A 12,877-nucleotide genomic window follows, 5' to 3' on the forward strand; every position below is an offset into this window, starting at 1 on the left:
GATTGCTGCCTGGTTCAGGACCTCAGGGGAAACTCTCCCTGCCCTGCAGTCCAAACATGCTCTCGAGGGTGGGTGCTTTCAACTTGAAGCCATGACGGAGTGCTTCATAGTGTTAATAATTGGAGCCATTTACAAAAAACATGGCATTACCAAGAACTTCAAAAATTACTCCATCCTAAAATACTATTTGTTTTGATTTTTCTAGATACATCGCGTATTGACCTATCTTCCATCCTAAAATACTATTTGTTTTGATTTTTCTAGATACATCGCGTTTTGACCTATCTCCGTGTGACATTACAGGTAGTTGTAATGTAGTCCAGATTTATTTGACCTATCTCCGTGTGACATTACAGGTAGTCTAGATTTAAATAATACTATTTGTTTAGAAAAACAGATTTAAATAGTACTATTTGTTTTGATTTTTCTAGATACATCGCGTTTTGACCCATCTCCGCATGACATTACAGGTAGTCCAGATTTAGTCCAGATTTAAATGAAAAGGCAAGTACAAAATTCGAAGATATCCCCACGACTGACAGCAGATTTTTTTTTCCTTATACAATAAATCAATCACCATTGTTATCATATGCAGTAATATAGCTTTCTAGAATACATATATATCATATCATTTAAAGCGGACAGTGTCACGCTTGAAATAATAGCAAGAAAAGACAATGCAAAGAGTTCATATCGATTCACCAACTCGTCTAATCTCGGACACAGGAATAGCTCAATGCTTGCTGAACTATATATTGCCCTCTGGATATAAGCAGATCCAAGGTGGTGGAAACTAACGACCTGGTCAAATCTACACTACAGAAGCGAAATTACAAACAAAAACAACTGGACTCTACTACAGGGTTCTCAGGTCCATCTTATTCCACATGTGGAAATGAATTGCGGTATGGATGCCGTCTTCATATCTGACTTGTGTCGTGTATGATTTTGTTGTCAGTCATTTAAGGATTTAGTGGCTCATCTTCCCCGATCATTTCTTGTGCTTCTGCAAGGAATATTACACCGTGATTAGCCATGAAACAAACTGAATATCTATATCAATCAGGGGAAAATAAACAACATAAGCCTCTATTTCTGCTGGATTGCATGAAGAGGAGAGAGATTAGCATACTTGTTGATGATTTGTGTAGGTCAGAAACAACCATCAGCCGTCTCTGCAAGATCGATGCCATGAAGAGGAAGATAGAACACATTCCAAACATGACAGTGATAGGGAACGCATTCACCTGCAAAAACAGTTTACAGAACCAAAGTGTTACTACTTTGCTGAAATTTCTGTGTAACTCTTGCCTGCGGAATTAAACAGACCAGAACAGTTGGACAGGTAAAGAATTCCTGCTTACATTGTAAAGCACCACGCAAACAAACAGGTTGAGTGGAATGCGGAAGAAATTCATGATCGTGCTTCTTGCCTCCTCAGGAATGTACTGCGATCTCATCTTCATGATTGATGGCCAGAATATGCCAACACATGCCTCGAAGGTGCAGAAACCGAGAAGCTGAAGGGAGCCTCCAAATGAAATGCTACCTCCTTTCACAGAAGATGGCGGCACTAAAAACTGTTCAGATATTACCAACAATTAGATATTAGCTATCTTTCAGAAGCAGATGAATAAACAAGCAGTAGTGAACTAGTGACTGACGATCTTACATTGGTGACAACAGGGAGGACAAGGGTGACGGCTGATATTGCGAACACAATCTGCATATAACCCTCAACCTTGAGCTTCCGGGCTAGCAGGCGTGACGCAATTGAGCTACCCAACATTGATGACAGCATGAATGTAGCAAAGATAAAACCATGAGGAATATCCTCCTCATTTGGGCTCAAAGCTGGAGTCCATAGGAAGACAAAAGTGTACATTGAGCCCTCAAACAATGACTGTATGGCTCCCAGCAATGCAATCTTTTCATCTGAGTGGACAATGTTAGAATGCAATGTCAGTTCCATACATATTTCATTCTTCTAAAATCCGATGATGAGATGAGTTACGCATACCTGAAGCAATTGCCTTAGCTGCAACCTTGAACTGGGCCATGAGGTCCTTGCTTTCGGATGGATCGCCATAGTTTTCACTCCATGATGACATTATGATAGCCATGCCAATTGCCAGGAAGCATGCAGCCGCATCAAAAGGAGCCACAGGACCGAAACCCAAGTTTTCAGCAAGAAGGTTCGCAAATAGCCCAGATACAATGGCAATTAAGCCATTCCCAAGAAAGATAGCCTTGGAGAATGTAATGGACAACCATTGCGGGTCAAAGCCTCTCTGTAGAACACAACAGCAAGGTAAATATTCACATTCAGTAAGGGCCTCCCCACCAGTTTGCATAAAAAAGAAATGGCAAATATTATCGTTGCATATACATATAAACATGATATGATGTGTCAAGCCCCAGAATTCACAAGTGTAAGATTACATATTGGTAGAGTTTGTCACATGTGGAAGAACATGGCCTTTTGTATCACAGGCAGCAGATACTGTACTAGATCCTTGGATTCTTTTGATAATTAATTAATAATTAAGCGAGTCAGACTAATGCCGACACGACATGGCTGAATAAAAGGACAATTCTCAACAAGACCATCCATCATTCAGGGCATTATTAAGACTGGGCCATGCTTGTTAAATGCTCACCCTCTTGTCCATGTCAGATGTCAACCACCTGATCCACCGAACAAATTGCAAGCAGAAACGAAACCAAACATATCATCGGTGAATTCGGGCTTGCATCCAGCAAGATTTCAATGTTTTCAGACCCTGACAAAGTCACATTTTACTCGGAAGCCTCCTTCCCGGAAATGTCCTCGAAAGTCCAAATTACCATACTACGCCAGTTCATTTTATATAAATGTCCTATTGCATTAGCACTAGCAGTCAAACATACACGATCCAATACACTTAGCTGGCTTCAACGACAAGCATGTGAATGAATCCAAAGGGTGTTCCCACACTAGTAATATATATTTTTTGAAAGCCACACTAGTAATTTATCCACGACAAGGATAGGGAATAAGCATTACTTAAGATAAACACATTCCAAATTTGCATACTTTATACAACTGCTACTACGTGGCTTCTGGATAGAGTGACAAGAAAAGAAATACTTTGAATTAAAGTAAAAGGCAGAGCAGGTCTAAAGCATCAGTAATTGGGTGAGGAAGACAGTGACAAGCAGATCTGGGGGCCAAGTACTGTACCTTGTTGTGCTCGGCGACGAGCCATGACTCGAAGGCGGAGAAGAGGAGCGAGGTGGCGATGCCCCCGAGAATGCGGCCGATCATGAGGATCTTGTACTCGGGCGAGTGCTTGGTGATGCAGCTGAGGATGTAGCTGATGCAGTAGGTGATGCAGGCCCTCTTGCGGCCCCTGGAGAACGCGTCGTCAGGTGAAGGCACATTGATTGGAGTATGGAATGCAGTGAAATTAAGGGTGAATTGGGGGAGAAATCGAGAGCAACAAGACGTACTGCTTGTCGGCGAGGGAGCCGACGATGGTGCCGAAGAGCATGGAGGATCCGAAGCCGGCGATGAAGAGGCGGCCGATGTCGCCCTTGTCGAAGCCGTACTGTCTGTAGAGGTAGTAGACGTAGGGGCCCTGCAGCCAATCCCCGGCTGCGCAAATCCATCCATCCATGGGAACCACATCAGAATCACAACAACATTCGCAGATCTAAACGAAGGGAGGATGGAATTTGGGGGAGGAGGAGGCGCGGGAGGGAGGACGCGGACGGACGGACGTACACATCATGAGGGAGTAGACGAGGACGTAGTTGTTCTTGAAGGAGTTGAAGGCGGAGGTGGTGGCGACGCGGTCCTTGCCGCTCTTGCCGAGCTCGAGCCCCGCCACGACGGCGGCGAGCGCGCCGAACACGACGTAGTAGAAGACCTCCATGGCCGGCGCCGGTCGCCGCCGCGCACCGGAGGCCCGGGAGAGGGAGGTGGGGGGATGGATCGGTGGTGCGATGCGCCTGGTTAATGGATGGGCTCGCAGCTCGCTCCCTCTCGGCGTCGATTTATACGGGCGTCATTCCCCGGGGGGGGGCTGGTGCCCGGTGCGTGCGCGTCTCTTGTGCAGTGCAGTGCAGCGCAGGAGGGAAGGGAGTGCGGTGGGGGGCGTGCGCGTGAAAATTCCCTCGTCGGGCAGTGGAGAGTGGCAGTGTGATGAGTGTGCGTGCGCCAAATCTTCGGCCGGCCCGCACCTCGCCTCGCCTGCTGTTGGGGGTGGGGGGTGCGCCACTGCCACTGTCACCTCGCCCGCCTCCGGCCCCGGCGTGTGCTTGGGTTCCCATGGTTGGTGAGATTTTTAGCAGGTGGTTGGGGAAATTTTGGTTCCATTGGGTTTCATTTTTCTACTAGCTAGGTGACCCTGAACCTGATGGAACTAATCGACCTTTATTGCCTAAAAAGGTAAAAGAAATACATGTAGGCTAGGTATGGGTTCGTGCCAACGTCCTAGGAAATTATATAATGTTTCAAAATTTAAAATGAACATCTGTACATACCTTTTTATAAACTAGGCTACAGAGTATTAGAGCAATGCCCAAAATAATTGCAATGAAGATCACAAATTGGTAAATGAAGCGCTGTTCCTCAACTAGTTTGCCAGATTAACATATGGAAAAGATATAAGCCTGTTATCCTTATTTAGGATAGGAGTTCCGTATAAGGAGAAGATATAATAAGCCTGTTTGTTCATCCAGTGGCATAAAACCTTCCCCGTAGTGTCGGCGCAGGAGAAAAAGGGACCACCCCAATGGGCCGCCCGGCGGATCTACCTCCCTTTGATGCAGCTGGCATAGTTGCATGGAGACAAGGACCCTCGGAGCCTTGTATAATTGTTTTTTTCTTTGAAGGAAAGCCTTCGATGAGTGCTGGATGCGATGCTAGCTAGGCCCGTGGCGTGCCCTCGATTGCCCCACAATGGCATCGCTGGCCGGTGCATGCATGCCGGCCCGGACAAGCATGGGATCGTCGCCCGCTCGACTCTTGATGAGTGGGGCGGTCAAATCCACAGTGGCACGTCTTCGTCTTATTTTATACAACTCGATTAATTAAAGCTTTGATAGTCGTTAGTGCTAATTAAAGCGGCAAGATCACTGGAATCGACCGTAGTGTCTTCCAACAACTGATGTCCTGGTCAGAGAGAAGGCACTTACGGATCGGAGGCAGCATGTTGGGCCGTAGGCCACTCCATGGATAGGGAGTCAAAGCGTGCCGGAATTCAACAAGGATCAATACTGTGGATTTGTTTGGGTTTACCGAGTGGAGTGGAGACCCCAAGTTCAACGGTTTACAGCCTGTTCGCTTCAGATTATTTAGCCGGCTTATAAGCCACCAAATAGTGTTTTACTCTCACAACAAATCAGTCATTTCAGCTTTTCAGCCGGCTTATAAGCTGAAGCGAAGAGACCCTTAGACGTCTGCCGCTGCAAATGCTTTGAAGGTCGTACATATACAGGAAAACAAAAAACTTATACAGTGTTATTTAATTCATGTAAGGGCACACAACTCATGGTGATACAGTATACGTTTGATCTTTGTATTGTATTTTGTTGCCATCCGTATCATTAGCTCACACCGTACAAATTCAGTTAAAATTGGACACAATAGTGATAGTTTGCGGCTGTCATTCAGAGCCTTTTAGCTAACACCATCGACAAAGCACAATGACAAACAATTAACATGTTAGCAAATATTTAGTAAACAGCTAGCCAACAGTGAGAGACAATTCATGTATGTGGTTAGACAAGAAATTAGAATGAGACCATGAAAAAACCTACAGACCAGCAATCAACAATCAGTAAGAGCATAAAATTCCTTGTGTATGTGATCAGACTAGAAACATCTACAATCTACTGCACCAAAATTTGATGATAATGCAAGTCTTGTTGGTACTGCTCCACTGCTTAAGTCATCTGTTACCCAGGTGAATACTTGTCTACAAGTTACTGCAACTGGCTAGCAGGATTGGATGAAGTAGCACTGCAACTAGAAATTACCCAGGTGATCACATTAGAAATCAGAAATTCAGAATAACAGGACAGTAGCCAAAGTAGTACTGCAACTGGCTAGCAGGATCGCTCAAAAATTCACCAGGAGGATGAGGGTTATTATGTGTAAAGATTCTTTTGTTTGATGGTCAACGGCGGGGGAGAGAATCCCCCACCTGATTCATTCATCATTGGCCCCAACCGGCCCGGGTGATAAAAGATGTAGCATTACATCAAGGTTCTCTAATCTCTCTACTTGAGCTTACATTGCGCTACTGAACACAGAACACCAAGTCTGGGAGACTTCACGCGAGCTACCGTGCATCCGGTAGCTCCATAGCCTTGCCTCCTCTCTGCATGCCACCAGGATCTGGCGTAGGTTCATCGTCTCGTCGCGGAACACAAGCCCGTTGCGCCGCTTCCACAGCTGCCAGCAGCACAGTAGGATGAATCCTTCATAGTGGACTTCAGGGACACGGTCCGGCCTCGGCGTCGTGTGTAGTTCGCGGACCTGGTGGCCGTGGGGCAGTGTGAAACCCAGTGCGGTCCAGAAGGAGCGCGCAAAGGAGCACTCGAACATGATATATATGGGTCGCTGTTTCAGTTTCACAGCGGCATTCCTCACAGATCGCGTCCTGGAGGATCGTCCGTGCTTGCAAGTTGGCTCTGCTTTGGACCCTATCGCTCGTGAGCAACCACCCAAAGAACTGGACTCTTGGCGGAGTGTTTGGAGCTGAGCTTGGGCGATCGTAGACACTCTTGGTACTAGATGGCGTTCCAGACCGTCCTCGACGATGGTGCGTACCGTCTGGTTGTGTTTGCGGCAGTGTGTAAGCAACGCCGGAAAACGGTCTGCAAAGCACTCGTCACCTTGCCAGACGTCGTGCCAGAAGGATGTAGTGGCCCCATCCCCAATTTGGACAGTGGTGATTGCTTGGTATATTGGAAGCAGCTGCCGCAGTACCTCCCAGTGGTGTCCGGCAAGCTCGCCTTCCAGTGTTGCAATGCAAGCGTGGGCGCGCACCCAGCGCCCCCACGATGACGCCGAGGCGGTGGATCAGCTGAAGCAGCAAGCACATGTTCTGGACCCCGATATCTTTGATCCCTAGGCCTCCTTGTTCCCGCCCCAGGCGAACTTTGTCCCAGGCCACTAGGCAGCTGGCTCCGGACGCCTTGTCTTCGCCCGTCCAGAGGAAACCGCGTCGTCGCCTATCAAATTGTGAGATCACGCCGGGCGGTAGCGGGATCGCGCTGATCAGGTAGGAAAGCTATCCATCCAGCACGGTGTTGATGAGAACCGTTCTCCCCATTGCATTGAGCAGGGATGCTTGCCATCCGGCGAGATATCTATCAGCCCGGCTGATGTACGGGTCAAAGGCAGCGATCCGCAGCTTGTCGCAGGAAGCCGGTTTGGTCAAGATCGATAAGTGCCGAGATTTCAGCCTGCAGGCGTGTCGTGAGAGCCTTGACCATTATCTTGACACTGCAGTTCTGCAGACAAATTGGGCGGTAATCAGTTACTTTGGTGGCGCCGGGCTTCTTTGGCAGTAGGATCATGTAAGAACGATTGATCCGCTCGAGTTCCACAGTGCCCTGGCAGAAGGCGTTGACAAGCTCCATCACCTGCTGCTTCGCTGTTGGCCATGCCGCCCGGTAGAAGCTGGGTCCAAAACCATCTGGTCCTGACGCACTGCTGCAGTTCATTGCACGCACAGCATGGGGTGCTTCAGTAGCTGTGATTTCTGCAGTAAGCGCATCCGAGGCGGTGGGTCTTCCTTGGTACAGGCTTGCAAGATTAAAGTCCCAGGAGGTGCTCCCATCAGAGCCCATAACGTTCTTGAAGTGCGCCGTGATCGCGGCCACCTTGCCTTGGTGAGAGCTGACAGTTGTGCCATCCACTTCGATAGACCGGATGTGGTTCCTGCGCATACGCTGGGTGGCATGTGCGTGGAAGAATTGGGTGTTGGAGTCCCCTTCTCTAATTGCACGCTGCTTTCCTCTTTGTTTCCAGTAGGCCGCTCTTTCTTTGATCGCCAGTGCCAAGCGGTCATGGCAGATTGTTCTTGCCTCAATTTCTGCAGTAGACAAACAGCGGGTTTCTTCCAGGTAGTCAAATAGGAAAATGAGAAATTTGCAGTTGGGAATGACGGCTGGAGGCGCCCTGTTACGCCGAGCCCAAACCTTTGCCGCAGCCCGTGTTGACTTGAGGCGGCCGGCCGCGTCTGAGTGTCGCGCCGTGTCTTGCCAGGCAGGCAGGGAGGACGGAAGGGAGGAAGTTTTGGTTGCGGAGCAAGCGTTCTCGAAGCGGAAGGTGTCAGCTCTGGGGATAGTGGTGGCAAGCGTTGCGAGGATGGGTACATGGTCGGATGTGGGGCGCACCAGGGAGGTGAGCGCGGTGGAGGGGAAGGCTGTGCATTGGTGGGTGGATGGGAGGTTTTAAAATTCTCTCCGAGAACAATGCGTATCCCGATTGCCACCCCAAACACGCACCGTTCCTAATCGTTAAGATAACATAAGTTAACTCGTGACAAGCTCACCCTAAAAACGATTAGAAGAGCCTAAAAACGATTAGAAGAGCTTAAAACGTAGCGGAAGCAAAATAGCAAAATACGAATTTTGAGCATATAGCTTGGTACAGAGCTTCCATCAGATGGCTTCCACCTGAGCAGCCTCAGCATCCGCCGCCAGAGCCGCCGAGGCCGCCATCACCACCCCACTGCCACACGGGTGACAGCGGCCAAGGCTGCGACCGTCTTCCTCGGCATCGGACCATGATAGGTCCGCTCATACTGCGCTTCGGCCTCATCACCAATCGCCTGATCTTGGCCTACAATGTCAAGCTGGCGCATCAGGCGGTGCGTCGCCCGGCGGGATACCGGAACCGACGAGGGCCTGGCCAGCTGCCTTTTGCTCTGCCTGCGAGGTGGCTACTGCGGCGTTGGAGCCTGGGCGTTCGCTGCAGTCCTGGCCGGCGCCGCCAGCGCCGGCGGTGGGACCTCAGCAAACACCGTGCCGAAGTAGTGGGCACGCGCAGCATCGTGGCCTTCCGCCCCTTCTGCAGCTGGGCCATCAATCTCCATACTGTTCACCTGGTCAGTCAAGTTGTCCACCATGCCGGGCCTCTCTTGGCCCAACTGTTCCACCAGGCCCATTGTCGCGTAGTCGAGAGGGGGACGGTGGGGACCGCGTCCCGGGAATCCGCGCCCCACTGCATCGTGTCGCCGCCCATGGTGTGCCGGCGAGCGGGAGCGGTACCGATCGGCGAAGCCATGATCCCCACGGGGAAGATCATCCGCCGGGCGACCACGGCTGTTGATGTTGTCGGTCCAGTGCCGTCTTGGCCCACGGCGATCGTCCTCGTCGGGGTCCCGATCCCGGCGGACAGGAGGCACCCCCCGGCAGGTGTTGTGAAGCCTGGGAGCTCCAGCCGCAGGCATCCGACCGTCCAGGACCCCCGGTACCAGATGAACTCCTTGTAGAACGGGAACGGCCGCCCATCCGACTCCGAAGAGCTAGACGACGGCAGCCCGCTGGCGCGGGAGCTTGGAGTGCGCGACGCCGGCAGCGGTGTCCAATCGAAGTACATGTCGAGATGAATGATGAGGTCCACCATGTCTCCATTGGGCGGCGCCGCCGGCACCGCAGGGCGTGATCGCCCTGCTCCCTCCTGGAACAGGGTCGTCAGCTTGGAGCGAGGGAGCTGGTCCGGATTCCACATCCAGACCCAGCACTGGAGGACCTCCGTGTTCTCTTGGGTGAAGGAGACAGGCTCGATGTAGTCGAAGCTTTCTGAACATCTAAATGTATAAACTAGATAACCATTGCTTTCTAGCAGAGCATTCTTGAATCCTTGGATTGGATCAGAGTATCGCTGATGGAGGGAGAGGTACCGCCGTACGTACCAGTGCTGCGGTGAAGCCATGGTTGCCGTGGACAGTGGGCACCGACGGGGCCTGATGGAGGCCGGGATGAAGCTGCTGCTGCCGCGTCGCCACCATCAGGGGTAGCGTCAGGGGCCGAACCCTTCCGCTCCCCCGCGGCCGCACCCTTCCGTTCCCTCACTGCGCCGCCGCCGCCGCCTTGCGCTGCCCTTGTCGCATGCCGCCGCCGCTCCAGATGGCTGCGCAATGGCTCGTGCAGAGGTCCATTTCCCCGTGAAAACGAAGCACGCCGCAGCAGATCAGACCGTGCCATCGTCGGCTGGGTGCTCCCTGTACAACGGGCGTCGCCCCGTCGATTTGCGCTCGGAGCACGATTCCCGTCCGTCGTCTCACGAGACGACGGCGACTCTCTCCGCCCTCATTTAATCTTGTACACGTAGGATAAACGAGGCTCACATGCACTGCGCGGCTGGTCGGCAAGCCGCCACTCCCAACGAGTGAGCACCATCCCCGATGGTCAGGTCAGGTGGATCGTATTCAGAATTTCAGACCCATCTCCAAGTGATTCGTCGTTCAAGGGGCCGGAAGCCGAATTCTCCTCGCATTGGGCCTTAAGCAAAGAAGAAGACGCGCTGCTCCACGGCCCAACGGAGAAAATGTTTACAAAAATCTTTCCCTGCGAGGTAATGACATCCCGCACTAGCTAGGCAGCACTTGTGAGTCTTACAATACTCAGTCACGAGCAATCCGGATAAGATGTGCGCATGCATACTATGGAATGGAATGAATTAACGGCGCCTTTTCGAGTTTTTGTAAGGTCGCAATCTGTTTTGATGTAGTGGGCGTCCATGTAGTTCGGTCTCGTTTTCAGGATCACGCATGACAGTTGCAGAACAACACCGTACACGATGGCCATGCCGACTTGCCTCCATTCTTTTGTTTCAGTGGTATCCTTGTTGATGCGCCGTTTTCGATTGCATGATCTTGGAAAGGTTTTGCACACGCGCAGCTTCTTAATTAGAGCCATCCAGCTGCTGCTGATTGCTCCTGAGGCAGACAACTTGCTGGTGCTAGCTAAATTTCCATTGTCAAAGCCGGACAGACAGAGTGACAAGCAAAAGCTTCGTTCCCCGCTCTGCTGAACTATATATTATGCAGTCCAAGTTTTCCATCCTTCTGAAAAAAGAGAGAGAAGTTGGTTGATGATTTCTTAACATTTAAGGATCTATCAAAGATGTCCTTTAGAAGTTTGAGAAAAAGAAAAGGGATGCCCTTGTGCTGAAGCACACGGCCGGAATGTGGCGCTGTCAGCACCCAACTAAAGCAGAGGGGCAAGTAGCATGGGATCAGGATTCTGCATGATTGATTGATCGCTCAGCTTATGCGTTGCATTGTCTGAATCGGCCGCTGGACAGACAGTCCTTATTCGCACCGGAAAACCTGATCCCGTGAAGTGTTTTACAGGCAAAGATTCTCGGTCACAGGGGGATAGCAGCATCTCAGCCTGATGAAGCATCTTATTATCAGCCTCTTTCTTCCCTTTCATTTTCCCCCTGTGACGCTGACGTTTGTCTGCTCCATTAGTGGCTGCCGCTCCATGTCAAGGAATACCTTGACGCTGCGTTCCTTCGTGACAGCAACCCTTGCCATCTTGCCGGCAGTTTCTTGATTATATTCAGACATTCAATAAAAAAATGTGGTGGCTTTGCCTGTTTTTCAGAGAACGCCGATTGGCAATGCAAAATTAAAACCACTGCACGCGCCGAAGCTTCTATCTATGCTGACCTTGTGGAAAGGCCGTTCGCTCTGCTTTGTCTGACTGGCAAATGTTTAGACCAAAATCTGACTGGGGAATAATTCCAAACATGCGTGCTTGAAAATTCGCTCCGGGTTAGAGTTCATTTTCTTTTCCCGTCACATTACAGTATATATAATGCAGAGGGAATTCTTAGACCAAAAATCCATTCTGTTTCCAGGCATGCATGTTGGAGGACTGAAGTCACAGCTGGACTATCATGGCATGCTACAGATGATCGATGGAGCCGGTCGACCAGGGCGGGCGACGCCGTGCATGCCGGACCATTGTGGCAACGTTGAGACTTGAGACGCCGCCGCCGCAATGGTCCCGGCTGGGGTACGTAACGTATCGTATGCGTTGGCTCATTGGCTGGCCGGCTTCTTCCATTCCCCGTGACGATACGACACGACACGCCACGGCCTCTAGTCGAGCTGTATTGTATCTGAATGGCGTCGCCGGCGAATCGTCCGTGGGGTCATGCGCCAAATCCGGCTGCTGTTTTGCGGTTGCATGCCGTGGAGATGCCGACTTTTACTAACCGTCAAGGGCCGATCGACGACGACCTGCACACGGCGTTTGGCACTTTCTGGCTGACCCGCCGGCCGCCGCCCGATCCCGGCCAGGTCTTGCGCCTCCGACGCCGTCGATGAAGATGTCAACCACGACAAGGACAGGAGCGCGCCTTGGCCTGATGAGCTCGACCCCTCCAGCCCTCCTCAGGTGCATTTAGCATAAGTTTAGCAGCGTAAGTCGCAACCAGTCCACCACCCTCCGGATGAGGCCAGTCAGGTTGGCTGGGCAAATGAATAAACCTCCGTGACTCAGTCCTACAATTACAGTTTCCTGTTACAGTAGAGACGGCAGTGCCAGACGCTGACGTCTCATGTAACACGGCGCCGTCTTCGGCCGTTCCATATATCTCGCTGTCATCGAGATGTGCAATGTCAATGCACTGCGTAAAGTCAGAACAATAATACATGGATTGGAGACGTCCGCCACATTCTTGTTCCTGATACCAAAAGCCATGCGGCTGACTACTCGACCTAAATGCCATGTCATGATCAATACCGCCGAATTCAGTAATTCGGAACAGCTAGCTGATGGTCGCAAAGATACAATAATTCGTCTGGCTTCTACTGTTTTTTTAAAACAAAAAAAACTGCCTTACTGTAATTGGGTGCTC

The 12,877-nt window shown here is 50.7% G+C and overlaps 1 protein-coding gene across 1 annotated transcript; it reads right to left on the reverse strand.

The window, feature by feature from the left end:
• Positions 1–536: 536 nt before the first annotated feature.
• LOC101774871 (molybdate-anion transporter) lies at positions 537–4,183 on the reverse strand. The gene is made up of 8 exons (XM_004985946.4): positions 3,767–4,183; positions 3,493–3,637; positions 3,224–3,392; positions 2,021–2,291; positions 1,673–1,935; positions 1,365–1,580; positions 1,133–1,247; positions 537–1,006 (listed from the first exon to the last, which is right to left on the reverse strand). Exons 1-8 carry the CDS (start codon positions 3,915–3,917, stop codon positions 963–965), a joined length of 1,374 nt encoding a protein of 457 aa, XP_004986003.1. The 5' UTR covers positions 3,918–4,183; the 3' UTR covers positions 537–962.
• Between the last annotated feature and the right edge of the window lie 8,694 nt (positions 4,184–12,877).

This window comes from Setaria italica, chromosome IX (assembly GCF_000263155.2).
Source record: "Setaria italica strain Yugu1 chromosome IX, Setaria_italica_v2.0, whole genome shotgun sequence".
Classification (NCBI taxonomy): domain Eukaryota; kingdom Viridiplantae; phylum Streptophyta; class Magnoliopsida; order Poales; family Poaceae; genus Setaria; species Setaria italica.

Bases quoted from the DNA above. Each gene is read 5' to 3' on its own strand.
- LOC101774871 (XM_004985946.4), bottom strand. From the start codon at position 3,917: ATGGAGGTCTTCTACTACGTCGTGTTCGGCGCGCTCGCCGCCGTCGTG. The intron at 3,393-3,492 runs GTACGTCTTGTT...CGCGTTCTCCAG, and splicing joins GGCTCCCTCGCCGACAAGCA to GGGCCGCAAGAGGGCCTGCA. The intron at 1,936-2,020 runs GTATGCGTAACT...TTGTCCACTCAG, and splicing joins AGCTAAGGCAATTGCTTCAG to ATGAAAAGATTGCATTGCTG.